Below are 23289 nucleotides of genomic sequence, written 5' to 3'. Positions count from 1 at the left end.
GGAGAGCATGTTGGCTGAAGTCAAGGCTTTATGCTCTTGATAGGGTCACCCATGCCAAAAAGGTCAAAGGGACCAATATACTTGCAGGAAAGTTTGCTAGTGCTGTTGGGGAAGGTTTAAACTAGATTTGCAGGGGGATGGAAACCAGAATGCCAGAGTAGATAGTGGAACGGGGGTAAAAATAAATGATGTATATTTCAATGTGAGGAGTATTGTGGGAAGGGCAGGCGAGCTGAGGGATTGACACATGGAATTATGACATCATAACCATTACTGAAACTTGGCTACAGGAGGGGCAGGATTGGCAGCTCAATGTTCCAGGGTTCCGATGTTTTAGACGTGATAGAGGCAGAGGGATGAAGGGTGGGGGGGGGGGGTGGCTTTGCTAGTCAGGGAAAATATTACCACAGTGCTTTGGCTTGTCTACTGAAGCCATATGGGGAAGCTGAGAAACAGGAAAGGTATGACCACATTAATAGGGTTGTATTATAGACCACCCAATAGCCAGATTAGAGGAGCAAATCTGCAGGAGACAGAAAGTTGTGATTGTAAGGGATTTTAATTTTCCACACATTGATTGGGACTCCTATAATGTTAAAGGTCTAGATGGGTTTGAGTTTGTGAAATGTGTTCAGCGAGGTTTTCTAAATCAATATATAGATGTACCAACTAGGGAGGATGCAATATTAGATCTCCTATTAGGAAATGAGTTAGGGCAGGTGACGGAAGTGTGTGTAGGGAACACTTTGGTTCCAGTGATCATAACGTCATTAGTTTCAACTTGATCATGGATAAAGATAGATCTGGTCCTCAGTTTGAAGTTCTGAACTGGAAAAAGGCCAAATTTGAAGAAATGAGAAAGGATCTAAAAAGCATAGATTGGGACAGGTTGTTCTCTGGCAAGGATGTGATTGGTAAGTGGGAGGCCTTCAAAGGAGAAATTTTGAGAGTGCAGAGTCTGTACGTTCCTGTCAGGGTTAAAGGCAAAATGAATAAGAATAAGGAACCTTGGTTCTCGAGGGATATTGGAACTCTGATAAAGAAGAAGAGAGAGATGTATAACATGTATAAGCAACAGGGAGGAAATAAAATGCTTGAGGAGTATAAAAAGAGTAAGAAAATACTTAAGAAAGAAATCAGGAGGGCTAAAAGAAGACATGAGGTTGCTTTGGCAGTCAGGGTGAAGGATAATCCTAAGAGCTTCTACAGGTATGTTAAGAGCAAGAGGATAGTAAGGGATAAAATTGGTCCTCTTGAAGATCAGAGTGGTCGGCTATGTATGGAACCAAAAGAAATGGGAGAGATATTAAATGGGTTTTTTGCATCTGTATTTACTAAGGAAACTGGAATGGAGTCTATGGAAACAAGGCAAACAAGTAGGGAGGTCACGGAACTTATACAGGTTAAAGTTAGATATAGTTGGACTATATCTAGAAATAGACTGTATCTGTAGAAATACAGGTACAGTTGGACTGTGCAATCAAGTCAATCAAGATTTGAATAGCTCAGACTCAGCAGAAAGCAGCTGATTGGGCAATCGAGGTCAGGTGACCAAGCAGTTTGAAAAGCTCAAACAAATAGATAGAGGGTTACCTCAAGTGGAACGGCCTGCGGAAAGCAGTCAGTGAGTGAGTGGAGATTTGAGGCTTCGACGAGAAGAGGCTGAGGACGAGCTTCACTCCAAGTGAGGTAAGGTCGGTTAAGTTCCTTTCAAAGGAGAAAGTTTCAAAAGTTGAGGCAAGTATTGAGTAGGTCATGGCAGCTGAGATCGGCCCCGTGGTTTGTTCATCCTGCAGCATGTGGGAAATCAGGGATACTTCCAGTGTCCCTGACGACTATGTGTGCAGGAAGTGTGTCCAGCTGCAGCTTCTGGCAGACCGCATTGAGCAGCTGGAGCTGCGATTGGATTCATACTGGAGCATCCACGATGCTGAGAAAGTCATGAATAGCACGTTCAGTGAGTTGGCCACACCGCAGGTAAAGGCTACACAGGCAGAAGGGGAAGGGGTGGCCACTAGACAGCGTAGCAGTAGGCAGGTAGTGCAGGAGTCCCCTGAGGTCATCTCCCTCCTAAACAGATATACTGTTTTGGATACTGTTGGGGGAGATGTCTCATCAGGGGAAGGCAGCAGCAGCCGAGTTCATTGCACCATGGGTGGCTCTGCGGCACAGGAGGGCAGGAAAAGGAATGGGAGAGCTATAGTGATAGGGGATTCAATTGTAAGGGTAATAGATAGGCATTTCTGTGGCCGCAAAAGAGACTCCATGATGGTATGTTGCCTCCCTGGTGCAAGGATCAAGGATGTCTCTTAGCAGCTGCAGGACATTCTGGAATGGGAGGGTGAACAGCCAGTGGTCGTGGTGCACATAGGTACCAACGATATAGGTAAAATATGGGATGAGGTCCCACAAGGTGAATTTAGGGAGTTAAGAGATAAACTAAAAAGTAGGACCACAAAGGTAATAATCTCTGGATTACTACCAGTGCCACGTGCTAGTCAGAGTAGAAATAGGAGGATATTTCAGATGAATACTTGGCTTGAAAAATGGTGCAAGGGGGAGGGATTCAAATTTCTGAGGCATTGGAACCAGTTCTGGGGGAGGTGGGACCGGTATAAACAGGACGGTCTGCACCTGGACTGGACTGGAACCAATGTCCTAGGGGGAGCGTTTGCTACTGCTGTTCAGGAGGCTTTAAACTAATGTGGCAGGGGGATGGGAACAAGTGCAGAAAGACAGAGGGGTGTAAAATGAGGGTAGAAGCAAAAAGTAGTAAGGTGAAAAGTAAAAGTGGCAGGCAGGCAAATCCAGGGCAAAAAGCAAAAAGAGCCACTTTTCAAGGGCTAAGGTATAAGGGCGAAGAGTGTTGTAAAAACAAGCCTGAAGGCTTTGTGTGTCAATGCGAGGAGCATTCGTAATAAGGTGGATGAATTGAATGTGCAGATAGTTATTAATGAATATGATATAGTTGGGATCACAGAGACATGGCTCCAGGGTGACCAAGGGTGGGAGCTCAACATCCAGGGATATTCAATATTCAGGAGGGATAGACAGGAAAGAAAAGGAGGTGGGGTAGCATTGCTGGTTAGAGAGGAGATTAACGCAATAGAAAGGAAGGACATTAGCCTGGTGGATGTGGAATCGATATGGGTAGAGCTGCATAACACTAAGGGGCAGAAAACGCTGGTGGGAGATGTGTACAGGCCACCTAACAGTAGTAGTGAGGTTGCGGATGGCATTAAACAGGAAATTAGAAATGCATGCAAAAAAGGAACAGTAGTTATAATGGGTGACTTCAATCTACATATAGATTGGGTGAACCAACTTGGTAAGGGTGCTGAGGAAGAGGATTTCTTGGAATGTATGCGGGATGGTTTTCTGAACCAACATGTCGAGGAACCAACTAGAGAGCAGGCCATTCTAGATTGGGTATTGAACAATGAGGAAGGGTTAGTTAGCAATCTTGTCGTGTGAGGCCCCTTGGGTAAGAATGACCATAATATGGTGGAATTCTTCTTTAAGATGGAGAGTGACATAGTTTATTCAGAAACAAAGGTTCTGAACTTAAAGAAGGGTAACTTTGAAGGTATGAGATGTGAATTAGCTAAGATAGACTGGCCAATGATTCTTAAAGGGTTGACGGTGGATATGCAATGGCAAGCATTTAAAGATCGCATGGATGAACTACAACAATTGTTCATCCCAGTTTGGCAAAAGAATAAACCAGGGAAGGTAGTGCACCCGTGGCTGACAAGGAAAATTAGGGATAGTATCAAGTCCGAAGAAGATACATACAAATTAGCAAAAAAAAAAGCGGCACACCTGAGGACTGGGAGAAATTCAGAGACCAGCAGAGGAGGACAAAGGGCTTAATTAGGAAAGGGAAAAAAGATTATGAGAGAAAGCTGGCAGGGAACATAAAAACTGACTGTAAAAGCTTTTATAGATACGTGAAAAGAAAAAGATTGGTCAAGACAAATGTAGGTCCTTTACAGTCAGAAACAGGTGAATTGATCATAGGGAACAAAGACATGGCAGACCAATTGAATAACTACTTTGGTTCTGTCTTCACTAAGGAAGACATAAATAATCTTCTGAAAATAGTAAGGGACCGAGGGTCCAGTGAGATGGAGGAACTGAGGGAAATACATGTTAGTAGAGACGTGGTGTTAGGTAAATTGAAGGGATTAAAGGCAGATAAATCCCCAGGGTCAGATGGTCTGCATCCCAGAGTGCTTAAGGAAGTAGCCACAGAAATAGTAGATTCATTAGTGATAATTTTTCAAAACTCCTTAGATTCTGGATTAGTTCCTGAGGATTGGAGGGTGGCTAATGTAACCCCACTTTTTAAAAAAGGAGGGAGAGAGAAACCGGGGAATTATAGACCAGTTAGTTTGACATCGGTGGTGGGGAAAATGCTAGAGTCGGTTATCAAAGATGTGATAACAGCACATTTGGAAAGAGGTGAAATCATCGGACAAAGTCAGCATGGATTTGTGAAAGGAAAATCATGTCTGACAAATCTTATAGAATTTTTTGAAGATGTACCTAGTAGAGTGGATAGGGGAGAGCCAGTGGATGTGGTATATTTAGATTTTCAAAAGGCTTTTGACAAGGTCCCACACAGGAGATTAGTGTTCAAACTTAAAGCACATGGTATTGGGGGTATGGTATTGATGTGGATGGAGAATTGGTTGGCAGACAGGAAGTAAAGAGTGGGAGTAAATGGGACCTTTTCAGAATGGCAGGCAGTGACTAGTGGGGTACCGCAAGGCTCAGTGCTGGGACCCCAGTTGTTTACAATATATATTAATGATTTAGACCAGGGAATTAAATGCAGCATCTCCAAGTTTGCGGATGACACGAAGCTGGGCGGCGGTGTTAGCTGTGAGGAGGATGCTAGGAGGATGCAGGGTGACTTGGATAGGTTAGGTGAGTGGGCAAATTCATGGCAGATGCAATTTAATGTGGATAAATGTGAGGTTATCCACTTTGATTGCAAGAACAGGAAAACAGATTATTATCTGAATGGTGGCCAATTAGGAAAAGGGGAGGTACAATGAGACCTGGGTGTCATTGTACACCAGTCATTGAAGGTGGGCATGCAGGTACAGCAGGCAGTGAAAAAGGCAAATGGTATGTTGGCATTCATAGCAAAAGGATTTGAATACAGGAGCAGGGAGGTTCTACTGCAGTTGTACAAGGCCTTGGTGAGACCGCACCTAGAGTATTGTGTGCAGTTTTGGTCCCCTAATCTGAGGAAAGACATTCTTGCCATAGAGGGAGTACAAAGAAGGTTCACCAGATTGATTCCTGGGATGGCAGGACTTTCATATGAAGAAAGACTGGATCGACTAGGCTTATACTCACTGGAATTTAGAAGATTGAGGGGGGATCTTATTGAAACGTATAAAATTCTAAAGGGATTGGACAGGCTAGATGCAGGAAGATTGTTTCCGATGTTGGGGAAGTCCAGAACGAGGGGTCACAGTTTAAGGATAAAGGGGAAGCCTTTTAGGACCGAGATGAGGAAAAACTTCTTCACACAGAGAGTGGTGAATCTGTGGAATTCTCTGCCACAGGAAACAGTTGAGGCCTGTTCATTGGCTATATTTAAGAGGAAGTTAGATATGGCCCTTGTGGCTAAAGGGATCAGGGGGTATGGAGAGAAAGCAGCTATAGGGTTTTGAGTTGGATGATCAGCCATGATCATACTGAATGGTGGTGCAGGCTCGAAGGGCCAAATGGCCTACTCCTGCACCTATTTTCTATGTTTCTATATTTCTAAAGAGGAGGACGTGCTTGCTGTCTTGAGGCAAATCAGAGTAGATAAATCCCCAGGACCTGATAGGGTATTCCCTTGGACCTTGAAGGAGACTAGTGTTGAAATTGCAGGGGCCCTGGCAGAAATATTTAAAATGTCGATATCCACGGGTCAGATGCCAGAGGATTGGAGGATAGCTCATGTAATTCTGTTGTTTAAAAAAGGCTCAAAAAGTAAGCTGGGAAATTATAGGCTGGTAAGTTTGACATTGGTAGTAGGTAAATTATTGGAAGTATTTGGATAGACAGGGACTTATTAGAAAAAGACAGCATGGCTTTGTGCATGGTCGGTCATGTTTAACCAATCTATTAGAGTTTTTCGAGGAAGTTACCAGGAAAGTGGATGAAGGGAAGGCAGTGGATGTTGTATACATGGACTTCAGTAAGGCCTTTGACAAGGTCCTGCATGGGAGGTTAGTTAGGAAGATTCAGTCGCTAGGTATACATGGAGAGGTAGTAAATTGGATTTACTACCAACTTGAGTGCAGTTTTGGTCACCCAGTTACAGGAAGGATATTAATAAGGTTGATAGAGTGCAGAGAAGGTTTACAAGGATGTTGCTGGGACTTGAGAAACTGAGTTACAGAGAAAGGTTGAATAGGTTAGGACTTTATTCCCTGGAGCGTAGGAGAATGAGGGGTGATTTGATAGAGGTGTATAAAATTATGATGGGTATAGATAGAGTGAATGCAAGCAGGCTTTTTCCAGTGAGGCCAGCAGAGAAAAAAACCAGAGGTCATGGGTTAAGGGTGAAGGGGGAAAAGTTTATCCAGATTCATAAGCTTCTGATTGAAAATTTGGAACACTTGATCCAACAGATATATAAATAAAGAGTCTAGGTAATGATTGGAAGTGGAAAGGAAAGTTTCACTCAGCAAACAGACAGCAGGAATTATATGCTAAATCCATAATAGTAGCACAGTTATCCATCCTATTTTGTGTGACTGGATAATTAGGATACCTATAGGTTGCCAAATTTTCTTCAGATACCTAAAGTGTAAAAGAGAGGCGAGAATAGATAATGGACCACTGGAAAATGATGCTGAAGAGGTAGAGTGGGGGACTATAAATGGCGGATGAACTGAATAAGTATATTACATCAGTCTTCACTGCGGAAGACACTAGTATTATGCTGGAAGTTCAGGTGTGTCAGGACAGAAGTGTGAAAAGTTGCCAATACCAGAGAGAAGGTTCTTGGGAAACTGAAAGGTCTCAAGGTATATAAGTCACCCGGACCAGTTGAAGTACACCCCAGGGTTCTGAGGAAGGGATGAATGAAGAGATTGTGGAGGGATTAGTAGTGATCTTTCAAGAATCAATTGTTTCTGGCATGGTTCCGGAGGAATAGAAAATTACAAATGTCACTCCACTCTTCAAGAAGGGAGAGAGGCCAAAGAAAGGAAATTATAAGCCAATTAGTCTGACCTCAGTGGTTGGGAAGATGTTGGAGTCGATTGTTAAGGATGTGGTTTTGGGGTACTTGGAGGCACATGATAAAATAGGGCGTAGTCAGCGTGGTTCCCTTAAGGGAAAATCTTGCCTGACTAATCTATTGGAATTCTTTGAAGAAATAACAAGTAGTATAGACAAAGGAGGTGGATGTTGTGTACTTGGATTTTCAGAAGGCCTTTGACAAGGTGCCACACAGGATGCTGCTTAACAAGTTAAAAACCTATGGTATTACAAAAAAGATACAAGAATGAATAGAACCTGGCTGGTTGGCAGGAGGCAGGGTGGGAATAAAGGGACCCTTTTCTGATTGGCTGCCAGTGACTAGTGGTGTTCCACAGGGGCTGTGTTGGGCATTACAGGTCAGTGACTTGGATGATGGAATTGATGGCTCTGTGGCCAAGTGTGAACGATACGAAGATAAGTGGAGGAGCAGTTTTGAGGAAGTAAAGAGGCTGCAGAAGGATTTGGACAGATTGGGAGAATGGGCAAAGTGGCAGATGGAATTCAGTATTGAGAAGTATATGGTCATGCACCTTGGTAGAAGAAATAAAAGTGTAGACTATTTAAATGGAGAGAAAATTCAAAAATCTGAGGTGCAAAAGGACTTGGGAGTCCTCATTAAGATTCCCTAAAGATTAACTTGGAGGTTGAGTCAGTGATCAGAAAGGAAAGGCATTCATTACAGGAGGACTAGAATATAAAAGTAAGGATATAATACTGAGGCTTTATAAAGCAGTAGTGAGGCCTCACTTGGAGAATTGTGAACAGTTCTGTGCCCCTTATCTATGAAAGGATATGCTGACATTGGAGAGGATTCAAAGAAGGTTTGTGAAAATTATTCCAGATTGCTTATCATATAAGAAGCATTTGATGGCTCTGGGCCTCTACTCACTGGAATTCAAAAGAATTTGGGGTGGCCTCATTGAAACCAATCAAATGTTGAAAGGCCTAAATAGAGTGGATGTGGAGAGGATGTGTCCTCTGGTGGGGGAGTCTAAAACCAGAGGACACAGCCTCAGAATAGAGGGGCATCCTTTTAGGATGGAGATAAGGAGGAAATCCTTTAGCCAGAGAGTGATCAATCTGTGGAATTTGTTGCCACAGACGGCTGGGGAGACCAAGTTATTAGGCATCTTTAAGGTAGAAGTTGACAGATTCTTGATTAGTCAGGGCATGAAGGGATATGGGAAGAAGGCAGATGGCTGGGGCTGAGAAGGAAAATAGATCAATCATGATGAAATGGCAGAGCAGACTTGATGGGCCAAATAGCGAAATTCCACTCCTATATCTTATCGTCTTAAAATCATGCCCATTTTAGAATCTATCTGTTCACCCCAGCCTTCCAGGGTGGGGGGCACTTGCCGCCAAATACTCTGTCTTTGAATTGTTTGACGTGGTTCTTCCAAGAAGTGCATGCACAAGTGGCAGGAAAATAAAATAGACATAGTATAATTCTAAATTTATTGCCTTCACTCTTAATGAAAACACTCCAATTTAGGTGGTAGAAAATTTAATGTAGTAATGATCTGTTATTGTATAATTTTTACAGCAGTTGTAGACTTCCTTTTCTTATGTTATAGAATATTAGTGCAAGGCCCATCCCTGTTAGTATCAGTTGCCCACATTCAGCTCATGGCCCTCCAAATCCTTCCCCTCCATATACCTATCCAAATGCTTCAAATATTGGAATTCTTTTTTTAATGAAACAAGATGTACCACCAGTTATAATCTTCTGACTATACTGCCTTAATTGTTCCATTATATTTTCTGAATGTATTCCTTTGAGGTCAGTTGCAGAAATCAGTAGTGTCAAATTTGTTGTCTTGGTTGTGACAAAGAATGTCTTAACATACCTTGGTGATTTGATCACGTGGAGCGTCATCCTAACACCCATTCCTGATCTTTAAACAGCCTCCAAAGACCCATCTAGTATGCTTTTATTTGTTATTGTCTGAACATTGGTCATGGTTATGTTCAACAAAGGATACTCAAACAGCGTGATTTGTGCTGCAGGTTCTGGCGAGAAGGCAGGAGAATGTGGCAGTGAGAGAAAACGAAATCATCAGAGCAGAACTTGATGGGCTGAATGGCCTAATTCTACTCCTATGTCTCATGGTGTTACAGTCTTCATTTTTCTTAAAATCCTGAAATTAGGCTCTGGCATTTCTTTTATCATTATTGCACCATTTAGTCCATATGCTCATTATTTGCTCACTATAGGGTGGCAGGGTGGAGATACATCTCTACCAAAAGAGGTGTAAAACGCTTCTTCCCACCGCCAGCCTGCAGGTCACCCTTGGGTAAGTTGTAAGTTGTAGCACGTGCTTAGCAAAACCCCCCCCCCTCAAAATCAGGGTCACGTGAAGCCACAGGAACAGGTGGTGAATGGTTGTATGAGCAGCTGGTGCTTATCACAAGTGACCACTGACTCCAGGCAGACAATCTCTGAAGAGTATAGATAATGGCTGGGGTCACCCATCTTGAAAAGACACTGCCCAGAAGAAGGCAACGGCGAACTATTTATGTAGAAAAACGTGCCAGGAGCAGTCATGGTCAAAGACCATGTTCGCCCACTTCGTTCAACACTACACGTAATGATGATGATGATATTCAGTACTTGAGAAAAACAAGTTAGAGTCCGAATGCCTCAAGACTGGAATTTGAATTTGACTACACAGCAAACATTGTAACTCAGTGGCCCAGTTTGATTTAATGATTAACGTAGTTATCTCGTTCATGGTCTGTACATTATGTATCATCGCTGTGTGTCTGTGCTTGTTGTGTGTTTGACTCTCTTTTTCCACAAGATACAGGATGAACGTCCTATTTATTCCATTTCGCGTGCTGAAGCTACCAGTAAGAAGTGTCAATTCCTACCTGTCTAATTGCAATCGAGGAGCTTTTGGGATACCGAAGACGCATGTAAAACTATTCTTCTCAGATAATAAGAAGAGTAAACCTAAAAATTCCACAGACTGTGAATCGATGAGGCAGGAGTACAAACCGCAAGTGCCAGAATACTTCAATTTTGCAAGTGATGTCCTTGATAAATGGAGTGACATGGAAAAGGTAATGACTGTTCATTTTTAGGTACCAAATCGGTGATGTGTGATTTAAAATTTAAATATTCTATGGATTCAACAATATGTTTCAATTATATTAAGATATTCTAAAATTATATTGATGTTTTTTAAAGGTTTAATAAGTCTACTTAAACTTTATGACGTGACAACCATTAGAGGTAGCTGCCCAGTGGTGTAGTCAGACTTTGAGGCGAGTAGTCCCAGGTTTGAAACCGGCCGCCTCCTTGCACGCTTTCCTTCCGTGCTGGGTTGAGCGTCAAGCTGAAGAAGTGGTGAGGTTGCCACCTGATGTGCCACAAGTCGCAAAACCAGTAGAGGAGATAAAATTATTTTCCTAATTTACAAAAAGTTACAAAAACACAAATTATTTTAAATCCAGTTTTTAAAAAAACTCAGACATTAGAAATGTGTCACGTTGCTGCAGAGAATTTGCAATAAAAAAATTCAAATTATTGCAGTGCCAATAATTAACAAGTTTGTTTAAAAATTGTTTCTGATAAACTAAATTGATTACGAAGCTTACATTGGGAAAGCATTGTGATGTGCTCTTAATCAGATAACCTTAAGATTTTACTTCTGCATTGCTATTTCCACTGATAGAATGGAAGCAGAGGTTCAAACCCTGCTTTGTGGTGGCTGAATCAAAGAGGACAGGAAATGAAATGGAGCTTCCAGGACCTTGCTCTTTACTCCAAGAAGGTGGCCAATATCTTATCTGATGCATGCAATCTTCAATTAACTGATCGAGTTATTGTTGTCCTGCCCCTCATTCCAGAATGGTGGCTGTTGAATGTAGCATGCATGAGAACAGGTAAGAACATTAAACTGAACAGTGCAATGAGACATTTTATGAGGTACATCTGTACACCTTGTTAATGTAAATATCTAATCAGTCAAATCATGTAGCAACACCTCAATGCATAAAAGCATGCAGACCTGGTCAAGAGGTTCAGTTGTTGTTCAGACCAAACATCAGAATAGGGAAGAAATGTGATCTAAGTGACTTGGACCGTGGAATGATTGTTGGTGCCAGACAGGGTGATTTGAGTATCTAAAAAAGCTGCTAACCCCCTGGGATTTTCACACACAAGTCTCTAGAATCTATAGAGCATGGTGCAATAAAAAGAATTTCATTGAGTGCAGTTCTAAGGGTGAAAACACCTTGTTAATGAACGGGGTCAGAAGAGAATGGCCCGATTGGTTCAAATAGACAGGAAAGCGACAGTAACTCAAATAACCACACATTGCAACACTGATGTGCAGAAGAATATCTCAATGTAAAATGCATCGAACATGAACACTGAGCGTCATAGGAAGTCATTCCTGCCTGTGGCCATCAAACTCTACAACTCCTCCCTTGGAGTGTCAGACACCCTGAGCCAATAGGCTGGTCCTGGACTTATTTCCACTTGGCATAATTTACTTATTATTATTTAATTATTTATGATTTTATATTGCTATATTTCTACCCTATTCTTGGTTGGTGCGACTGTAACGAAACTCAATTTCCCTCGGGATCAATAAAGTATGTCTGTCTGTCTGAACTGGACGGGTACAGCAGCAGAAGACCATATCAGTTCCCACTCCTATATCTAATAAAGTGGCCTCTGAGTGTAGTTTAATTTTTAGACATTTTTGATGCATTAAGGCTGATTCATTTGAACATTTTATAATCATTAGTGAACATCTCTACCTCTGACCTTATAATTGAGGTAAGGCCATTGATGAAGCACCTACTTTGTGAATGAAACGAAGGTAGCAGCAAAAGTTGCCACTTAAGTGAGTTTCGCTCACCCTGGGAGCAGTGCAGGAAAAAATTCCATAACCTTATTCAATTAGTCATGTCGACTGTTCTGACTCTCTGTGCTTTAGCTCCCAAATGTAACTAATATTGCTGAATATCAATATCGAGGAACACTGTCTCATTGAACTGTATCTATGTATGTCTTGAATGATAATCAGACTTGATTTGATTTGAATATGCCCAGCATTGTAGTATGAAGGGTTAATGCTATCGGCTGGTAGGAATGTTGGTTATCGATTGACCCGTTTGAAGAATGCTGCAGCCCTTTCATTCTGGTGCCACGGTACCAGCTTCTGGAATCAATGTACCGTTAATATAGACTGTATACGTTCTCACTCTCTGGGTCACCGTGGAATTGTGTGAACAGGGCCGCGGAAAGTTTGGAGATGTGCTGCACATAGATGGCCGGGTGAACACGTTACCTAATTCCCTGCAACAAGCAACTTTAGGATCACAGATCTGGTAAGGAGGATACAAAGTGCCAACTATGGGTAAATTTTTAACCACTTATCAACGAGACAAGGACAAACTAAAATTATTCACTACAACTTTCAAGTTACACAACTATGTATCTTAAGCGTTTGCCTAGTAACTCTGATCTCTAATCTCCACTGCCTTACAGCTATGCCCACTCATGGGGAAGGATTCAGGAGTAAACCCCAAGGGGAAAAATCCAGAGCTGGAGTCCCTAAGGCACCCTTATGTTGATTTAAAATTTCCAACTTGTATCACATTTTGTTTTCATAAATCCTACCAAATGTGAGCTTTCAATTCATTCCAGTTAGTTTTACTTACTCTCTGCAAATACTTAGGCAGCTTCTTTTTTTTTTGTTCTTCTTGAAGGTACTGTACTGATCCCTGGAACAAGCCAGCTAACTACCAAAGACATTTTATACAGGTTGCAGGCATCCAATGCAAAATGTATCATTACAAATGACGTACTGGCAGATTCAGTGGAGGCAGTGATGTCCCAGTGCCCATCGCTCAAAGCAAAGATGATCATATCACATAAATACAGAAAGGGATGGATTAATTTCCATGACCTTTACCGGTTAGTACTTGTATGAATCCATTTTCAAATGATTGATGCTGCATTACCTCAGAAGAAATGCATTTCAAATATTTGTGCTACAAATATTAGCTGTTTTCAGAAAGTTCAATCATTTTAGAACAAAGAATAACAAGGATTCTACTAATTATTCAGCATGAATTAGTTGTCAAGTAGTTTTAATGGTTTGGAATACCAGTGTGCATTAAATGGGGCTGGAAGCCTGTCTGTGTGGGGGTGGATGGGAAGGTGGGAAAAGGGGCTTGTTTTGCATTTTTTGTTTTGTTGTTGTCTTGTTGTTGTTTGCTTGTGCTCTTCTGCTGAACATGGTGGGCATGCAATGTTGGTGCCAGAATGTCTGGCGACATTTGTGGGCTGCCCCCCAGTGCATCCTTGGATTATATTGGTTGTTAAGGCAAACAACACATTTCACTGTATGTTTTGATGTACCTATGATATATAAATCTGAATCTACTACTTCATATTTAATAGTTTTATAGTCTCTTACAACATTTGATAAATCAAGTCTATACTGGTTCTCAAGTCTCCTTCCCCCGCTTATTTCCCTGGCAGCTAATTAACCTATCAACAACATTTGGGGGGAATTACATGTAGTCATAGTGAGTCTGGGGTCAGGACTGAACTTGGGGTACTGGAGCTATGGAACATAAAGCTGCCAAATGTACTGTAGATCATACAAAATATATACAGTACATATGTCATCATTTTTAGTACAAGCCGTGTCAATTTTACATGTGACCAAAACATTCCAAAGGATGCTTAAACTGGTCCCAACACCACAATGCACAATTGTGATGCAATCTAAATCTGCCTATCCCTAGAGTTTGCGGTAACTTTATCACATCATTCTGACAGTCTGCAAGTCTGCAGCAGTTCATCATGAATTCACAATAAAGCTGTGCGCATACATCTACTGATGCTTCTGGACATATCATCAGTGATGTTCCTGGAATCATCGGGTGTTTCCGGTCTTTCAACATCATACACCCTTCTCCAGGTGACCCAGCCGGGGCTGATCAGACCCCAGTTTGTGTCCAGATGGCCAGCTACACATGACTCCATGGCTCCCCTCTCTTGAGCCACAGCCACCTTGAGGCTCTCTCTGCCGCATCAGTGGTACTGCAGATGGCTCTCCTCTTCCTCTCTCCCTCGATGCCCAAATTGTTGTAGGTCTGTGTGGTGAACTACATATACCTGTCTGGACACGCCCCCCCCTGCTGACTGCTCCTGTGGCTCCTCCCACTGACTGTGGCTCCTCCCACAGACCCCGGTATAAAGGCGATTGAGGCCTGAGCCCTGCCCTCAGTCTCCAGGATGTAGCATAGTGGTCAATTGCTGCTTGTTCTTTCTTCCAGTCAATAAAAGCTGATATCTCGCCTCACGTCTCAGAGAGTTATTGATGGGGCATCAGTCTGGCTAAGGAACGGGCTAGGAATTAGAAGTAGGAATATCCCATTCAGCAATGTTCCCTCAAAGGTGTGTGCATGTCCACGAGCACACATCTTTTGCTATTAGCACACAAAGGAATTTAAACTGCGCACAAAAGGCTGTCACCCGCTTCCTTGTTGGCATGCTAAGTATACTTCACGATCGTACACAATCATATTTCCTTTTCCTTTGAAGCCGCAAAATCTGTGCTGTATGCAATCATTTCCAAATAAAATGCCTAACTGGATATTTTGTCAACTAGCTTTGTAATTTTATATGCTTTGTTTGACCATTTCAAAAAACTTTAATAACATGTGAAAAGATTGATATTATTATGTTTCCATATAGTATATGAGAAATGCGATTCATTGATGTGTATTAGTTTATTTCTTTTAAACAATGAACAACAAACTGGATTTGGTAGTTTATACTTTGAACAGCTTCACGTTTAATTCCACTTAAGAATTCAGTGCATCCATGTTGTTGTCTCTGGGTAAAAAAATTGCACAGCACACGATTTTTGCGCACACTGGTCATTACAAATTCAAGGGAACATTGACACTCAGCCCCGAAGACGACGCTATCATTCAATAAAATGGCAACTCTTTGCATAGGAAACTCGGTGAATTACGGTTGGACCACTGTGCATCCATTATCAACCTGATAGTTTTCCAAGTGGTGACTAGAACCTGGGTCTCATGATATCACTCCTGTAAATTATAATTATTGACTGAAATTTCAAAAGTGTGTTACTTTCTGGTTTATTAAACCAGAAAGTGCAGCTTGGATTTGCCATATTTAAACATTTAGCCCTCATCTTCATGACCCCAACATAATACAATCAATAACATTTACCTTGGTGGAGTAATGTAAAGCCTGCCATACCACATACTTATCAGAATCAGATTTAATATCACTGGCACAGGTCATGAAATCTGTTGCTATGCAGCAGCAGCACATAATAACAACTGTAAATTAATTAACTATAAATAAATTAATTAAATAGTGCAAAAAGGGGGGGGGGAATTGTGAAGTAGTGTACATGGGTTCAATGTCCATTCAGAAATTTCTGATGGCAAAGGAGAAGAAGCCATTCTCATTAAGAGTGTGCCTTCAGGTTCCTGTACCTCCTCCCTGATGGTAGCAATGAGAAGAGGGCATGACCTGGGCGATGAAGGTCCTTAATGATGGATGCCACCTTTTTGAGGCATCACTCCGCGAAGATGTCCTGGATGCTGGGGTGGCTAGGGCCCATGATGGAGCTGACTGAGTTTACAACTTTCTGCAGCTTATTTCAATCCTGTGCAGTGCCCCGCTCCCCATAACAAACGATGATACAGCCAGTTAAGCATGTCAGCTATGTTCCAGATTTCTAATTAAAGTTTCACTATAAGCACTGAAAGTCTTCTTTTTAAAATAAATTTCTGTTTGTGCTCTTCCTCTACTCAGAGATCAAAGAACTCTCAGAACAATAGGCATTAAATACTTATCAATCCAGGTTAACGAACTGGATTAGACATTGGACTTGATGCCTTTTCTTATATATCCAATGGCCGTTAGAGAGTCACCTGGTATCTCTTCTCAATCTGGCCCTGTTACATTTGGATGTCTCAACAGAACTGTACTCAGCTCTTTTTGTTTTTTAATATATACAGTGCTCCTCATTGTCATCCTCTGAAGGCACATAATCAGGTTCCACATGCACTCCGATGACAGACAGCTCTCTGGATTACTCCACTATTTCAAATTTGTCACACTATTTATCCAATAATGGATGAGCAGAAATTTTCTCTGATTAAATAAAGCAAAAATTCACGCTGTTACCTTTAGTTCCCACCATCAAATCAGCCCCCTAACATCACTGCCTACCTAAAACATTATCTGAACTGGAACAAGGCTGTTTTCAGCCATGGTTTTGGCACAACATTGTCCTCAGAAAGGACCTGGATCCACTGCAATTAACCTATCGCCACAATAGGTCTATGGTGGACGTGATCTCAGTGAACCTCCACCTGGTGTTGGATCACATGGACAGTATAAATATCTATGTCAGGAGGATCCTGTTTATTGACTATAGCTCAGCGTTTAACACTATTATTCCTACAGTTCTGATCAAGAAACTACAGAGCCTGGGCCTCTGTACCTCCTTCTGCAACTGGATCCTCGACTTCCTAACTGGAAGACCACAATCTGTGCAGATTGCTAATACCATTTCCAACTCACTGACTATCAACACTGGTGCTCCTCAGAGGCGTGTACTTAGCCCACTGCTCTACTCTCCCTACACCCATGGCTGTGTGGCTAGGCATTGCTCAAATGCCATCTATAAATTTGCAGACAGTGCAACCATTGTTGGCAGAATCTCAGATGGAGACAAGAAGGAGTACAAGAGTAAGATGTATCAGCTAACTGAGTGGTGTCGCAGCAACAACCTTGCTCTCAATGTCTATAAGACCAAAGAGCTGACAGTGGACTTTAGGAAGGGTAAGATGAGGGAAACTACTTCTCATTGAGGGAGCAGAGGTGGAGAGAGTGAGCAATTTCATGTTCCTGGCTGTCAATATCTCTTAAGGACCAAACCTGGTCCCAACATATCGATGCAGTAGAGTTGTAAAATTAGTCAGTTCCATCATGGGCACTAGCCTCCATAGTATCCAAGATATCTTAAAGAAGCGGTGCCTCAAAAAGGTGGTGTCCATCATTAAGGACCCCCCCCCCCCCCACCACCACCACCTAGGACATGCCCTCATCTCATTGTTACCATCAGGAAGGAGGTACAGAAGCCTAAAGGCACACACTCAGAGATTCAGAAACAGCTTCTTCTCCCCTGACATCTGATTTCTAAATGGACATTGAACCCATGAATACTATCTCAAATTCCTTTTAATTTTTTGTTTTTGCACTACTTATTTAATTTAACAATGTTTTATATATATATAGCTACTGTATTTAAAGAGCAAACACAAGGAAATCTGCAGATGCTGGAAATTCAAACAACACACACAAAATGCTGGTGGAACACAGCAGGCCAGGCAGCATCTATAAGGAGAAGCACAGTCGATGTTTCGGTGCTTCTCCCTATAGATGCTGCCTGGCCTGCTGTGTTCCACCAGCATTTTGTGTGTGTTGTAGTTGCTGTATTTCACAGTTTTTTTTCTATATCTATCATGTATTGCATTGTACTGCTGCCGCTAAGTTAACAAATTTCATGACATATGCTAGTGCTATTAAACCTGATTCTGATATCTGCTCATATATAAAAGGTATCTGTTCCAAACTCCATAATGTTATCGAGATCCACTCTGCTTCAGATCATCTGCAGTTTTAACCTTCACACATGTCTTAGTTACCTATAGATTTGACCATTCCTGTGCAACTTTGCATCTACTACACAAAATTATGCTCTCCAGAAACTTTGTTCTGATATTTGAATGCTCGACAGTTCACATCCGTATCTGTGCTCCTCTGATTCTGACCTCCTGGGCACACCAGACTTTAATCATTGCAGCTTTGCAATTCAAGTTCAGGTTCAAGTTTAATTGTCATTCAACCATACACGAATATCCATGACTACAGCCAAATGAAACAGCATTTCTCCGGGGCCAAGGTGCAAAATACAGCACCAACAGCACAAGGTACATATAGCACATATAATTACAATAGCAGTAAACATACAGTCAAGCAAAAAAATATTTTGGCCCAAGTACCTTAGTGTCAAGACCTGTAGATCAATGGTGCATGGGATATTTGGCTAGAACAAGCTTGCAGCCATCCAGTCATCACATGCTAGTGCAGCCGCAGAAGAACGCAATCCAGTTTGTCTTCCACTGTGCGAACACTGGAGAGCAGCACTGTGGATGGGGCCAGCACCCAACCCTGCATAGACACTTGCCACGCCTCACTGCCTCCACCGTCTTTTCCCCCTGTGCAGCTGCAACAGGCAACCCCACAGCATGAGGCCTGGTCCGCACCACAACCAAGGCCATGCAGCTCCCCCACCATCAATCTCACCAATGAACCAGTGAACCGGATTTGCAGTACTCTATGTTACCAATGTCCAACAGGGTCTGGCAAACATGAGAAAAAATGTCCAAGACAATTACTTGCACCATTTGTTAGACTGCCCACCACCTCCACGCACCGACTTGATGCCTTCCTGCAGCAGGTGACAACACAGACCACAACTAGTCAAGCTTCTCTGCTATCAAGCAACTTGCTGATGGGGTACACCTGCAGTACTTGATGTTCTTAATATGCATCAGTACCTTACAGTTATGACAAAAGACATAAAGGAAGAACAATTATACCTTTGATTGGACCCTGAGAAGACTCTGTGATCATGTGTACCCTATCTTGCCTCTGGGTTGCATTGTTCCATAGCTTGAGAATCCTGTCCTCTAAATGTCTACCTATCACTCCTCCTTTAAAATGCTCCTTCCAGCATAAGTCTTTGATCAAATTTTCCTTATCTGTCCTGCTAACACTTTCTGTGGCTTAATATCAGTTTCTGTTTGATTATACTGTGTTGCAGAGCATAGGGACATTTGATTAATTTAAAAAGACTTCATTAGAGATGTTATTGTTTAACAAGTGAAAGTATCTCACTGTGAAATTTTCAGAATGAAAAGTTACAGATTTGACAAGAGTCTTAATTCTTTCTCTTAAGAAATGCATCCTCTGATCACAAATGTGCAAAGACGAAGAGTTTCGATCCATTGATTATTTTCTTTACCAGCGGAACCACGGGTGCTCCTAAGATGGTTCTTCACACACATTACGGTTTTGGTATAGGCTTGACAGTGGCTGCAAGGTCAGAAAATAAAATTGTGTACCATTGATCTAGAGAATGTTTAATAAGCAATGTAAAATCCGAAACCTATGAGTTAAAATGTTTTTTTAAATGTTAGTTTTATTAAAGCTTAAGCCTGAATAGTTAATTCTAAATGTGTTGTTGCAGCAAATAAAAGGTTCATTATTTTTCTTATAGTCCTTGTCTAGACTCCCCTTGTCTCTCCAATTAGCATGTTACCACACAATGTTAATTCTCTCATAAAGCACGAGATTTTTCTTGCAAGATTCAAGAAAGTGACAGTGACTAATTATGAAGCCTGCTACTGTCAAATCTGAACCTAGACTCACCTGGCTTCTACCTAGCTGCATTTTGGTAGAATTTAAGGATGCTATTCAGAAGGGAAACATTAGTTTTGTTTTAATCCTACTATCTCACTCCTTGGTCTCATTCTGCACCCATGTAGTGGATCACTAATATCAAAATTGCTACTGGGTATCAACTACTTATTGAGCTCAAAAACTGAAACTGAAATCTTCCTGGTTGTTATAGTTCAATACTGTTATTTCATATTTCACTTGAAATGGTTTTTCAAGTAATTAAGAAGGTTCACATAATCAAAGAACAGCAACATGATCTTCAGACCCCTCCCATGCAAAAAAAAAGTCACGCATTGGCAACAAGAGCATCAAACACATCCACCCCAAGCTAGATTTCCAAAATAATGTTTTATTACAATCAAGTGGCAAAAGGTTGATTAGAGTGATGCCCTCTACCAGGTACTGGTTGGACCTCACAACTTCAGATGTGATATGGAACACCTCCGATACTGGCTGGGCTAAGTCTATGTGGAGCAATGTCTTTACACCATGGATCCAAGGATCTTGTGTTTTTGCCTCGAGCATACATCGGTTTAATCCAGAACAAGTTTTGCAAGTAAGAAGCTATATCCTACAATTTCCTTTATCTCTGAAGAGAGTTTATAATAGAATAATCTCCGCTGGAGGTGTGGATCATTAAGTAAATCTGTTGGCTAATTCACAACTGACTGTTTTCCATCCACATCCAAATGCAGTATTCCTTTGTACACGCTGATTGCAGTACACATAACTGACCGCAGTAGTTCTTATTTAAAGTTATGATGCTGCCAAGCATTCCACCTCATCACCTCTGTTGATTAAGCTTCCTCCTCTTTGAAACAGATGTCTGTTTTCCACTGAAAGGATCATAATGCTCCATAAACTGTAGTTTGTCAATGTTTGAACATTGATCATTGTGATACCTTTCTCACATTTGTTAAGTGGAATATTTGAGGAAGTTTTCCTTTTCTTATTTAATTATTTTGTGATCTCATCTATAGATGTGCTCTCCCTATTTTGCAATTTCTCTGCTCTAACTTATATCAATACTATTGTGCTCCTAGCTCTGAGTTACACCTCGCATTCCATCTAGGTAGCCCCCAACCTGATGGCATGAACATTGATTCTTCCATCTTCAAGTAATTTTAATCCCCTCCACCTTCCCTCTTTTTCAATTCCCCACTCTGGCCTCTTACCTCTTACCTGCCTATCACTTCCCTGGTGTCCTTCCTCCCTCGTTTTCTCCCATGGTCCATTTCCTGTCTCATCAGATTCCTCCTTCACCAACCTTTTGCCTTTTCTACTAATCACCTCCCAGCTCTCTACCTCTAACCATCCCACCTGGCTTCATCTATCACCTTCTAGCTTGTACTCCCTTCCCTCCCCCACCTTCTTATTCTGGCTTCTTCCCCCTTCTACCCCCCCCCCCTCTTTTTCCAGTCTTGATGAAGGGTTTTGACCCAAAACATCAACTGTTCATTGATTTCCATAAATGCTGCCTGACCTGCTAAGTTCCTCCAGCATTTTGTGTGTGTTGCTCTTGATAAACATTCAGCATTTTTTGAAATATACAGAGATAGGTGCCTTAATTAAGATATGCTGTTTGGTGTCCTGTGATGTTTAATGGATCCTGATGTGCTGACAATATAAAATTAGTTCCACTTCTATGCACGATATACACATAAAAGTGTTGTAACTCCAGTACATCATGATAACATTCCAGGTTAAATCGCACCTTCAGTGAAGTTGGACCAGATACTTCAGAATCAGAATTAGGTGTATTATTGTTGACTTAGATTGTTATTTTGTCATAGCTGAACAGTGCAAATACATGAAATTACTATAAATCACAAAAGTAAATCAACAGCAAAAAAAAAGAGGGCTATAGAGGTGGTGCCAATGTGTTCATGGACCGCTCAGAAATCTGATTGTAGAGGGGAAGAAGCTGTTCCTGAATCATTGAATGTAGGTCTTCAGGATGCTGTACCTGAACAAGAAAAGGGCATGTTGCAGATGGTGAGGATCTGTAGTGATGAATGCTGTCCACTTCATGTTCTATATGTGTTATTGTGCCTAAAATTTAGTCTAATGACATCACTATTCATGCAATGCCTATTCCTGCCACTGCTATCATAAATTGTAACCCAAAAATGTAACCTACAAGGATCAAGGATCAGATTTATTCACCATACACTGTACACTTACATGTATTAGGAAATTGCCGTTTTGTGTTTAAAGCAAATTTTATTATCCTAGTACATATGCAGTGTGTCACTATATACGACCCTGAGGTTCATTTTCCCATAGGCGCACTCAGTAAGTCTACAGAATAGTGACTATAACAGGATCAGTGATAGATCAACCAAGTGCAGAAGACGTCAAACTGTGCAAAGGCAAATATAAATAAATACCAATAAATAACAAGAACATGAGATCAAGAGTCCTTAAAGTGAGACCTTTGGTTGTAGGAACATTTCATTGATGGGGCAAGTGAGTGTAGCTATCCCCTTCTATTCAAAAGCCTGATGGTTGAGGGGTAGAACCTGTTCTTCAACCTGGTTGTGCCAGTCCTGAGGCTCTTGTACCTTCTACCTGACGGCAGCAGCAAGAAGCGAGCATGACCTGGGCGGTGGGGATCTCAGATGATGGATGCTGCTTTCTCATGACAATATTTCATATAGATGTGCTCAATGGTAGGGAGGGTTTTACCCGTGATGTACTGGGTGAACCTACTAACTTTTATAGGATTTTCTGTTCAAAGGCTGTGGTGAACTACATATACCTGTCTGGACACGCCCCCTAATGACTGCTCCTGTGGCTCCTCCCACAGACCCCTGTATAAAGGTGATGGAGGTCTGAGCCCGGCCTCTCAGTCTCCAGGATGTAGTGTGGTGGTCACTCACTGCTTGTTCCTTCTTCCAGTCAATAAAAGCCGATACCTCGTTTTTACGTCTCAGAGTGAGTTATTGATGGTGCATCAAAGGCATTGGTGTTTCCATACCAGGCCATGAAGTAGCCAGTCAATAATATGCTATCCACTACACATCTATAGAACTTTGTCAAAGTTTTACATGTCATTCCAAATCTCTGCAGACTCCTAAGGAAGGAGAGGTGCAGTCGTGCTTTCTTCACAATTGCACTTGCATGCTGGGTCCACGGCAGATCTTCTGAAATAATAACACCCAAGAAGTTAAAGTTGCTAACCCTCTTTACCTCTGATCCTCTGATGCAGACTGGCTCATTGCCTTCCGGTTTCCCTCTCCTGAAGTCTATAATCAGTTCCTTGGTCTTGCTGACATTGAGCGTTGGCGCAACATTCAACAAAAAACAGCAATATTATGTGCATAAATACATAGACACCAGTAATGAAGGGAACATCGTGAGATCATGAGGTCTCTGTATGAGATGCAAATTAAAGGATCTCCACTCTGTATTAATCAAAGCACCTGCTAGACTCATATTTTCTAATTCAAGTATTTCCC

At 41.7% G+C, this 23289-nt stretch overlaps 1 protein-coding gene across 2 annotated transcripts in view; it reads left to right on the top strand.

Moving 5' to 3' along the window:
• The window catches only part of acsm3 (acyl-CoA synthetase medium chain family member 3), a 69738-nt gene that overhangs the window by 17898 nt on the left and 28551 nt on the right, over window positions 1-23289 (top strand). The window contains exons 2-6 of one of the 2 annotated variants that reach the window (XM_073060258.1): window positions 10083-10344; window positions 10959-11169; window positions 13006-13213; window positions 19326-19469; window positions 20228-20384. In XM_073060258.1, the coding sequence (XP_072916359.1) occupies window positions 10090-10344; window positions 10959-11169; window positions 13006-13213; window positions 19326-19469; window positions 20228-20384 (975 nt within the window). In that variant the 5' untranslated portion in view covers window positions 10083-10089. Of the gene's footprint in view, window positions 1-9991; window positions 10345-10958; window positions 11170-13005; window positions 13214-19325; window positions 19470-20227; window positions 20385-23289 lie in introns of those variants that run through there. The other variant, XM_073060259.1, reaches the window with a different exon arrangement.

This window comes from Hemitrygon akajei, chromosome 11 (assembly GCF_048418815.1).
Source record: "Hemitrygon akajei chromosome 11, sHemAka1.3, whole genome shotgun sequence".
NCBI classification, from domain to species: Eukaryota; Metazoa; Chordata; class Chondrichthyes; order Myliobatiformes; family Dasyatidae; genus Hemitrygon; species Hemitrygon akajei.
The sequence above is the reverse complement of the archived record's forward strand: the minus strand, read 5'-3'. Positions and strand labels throughout refer to the sequence as shown.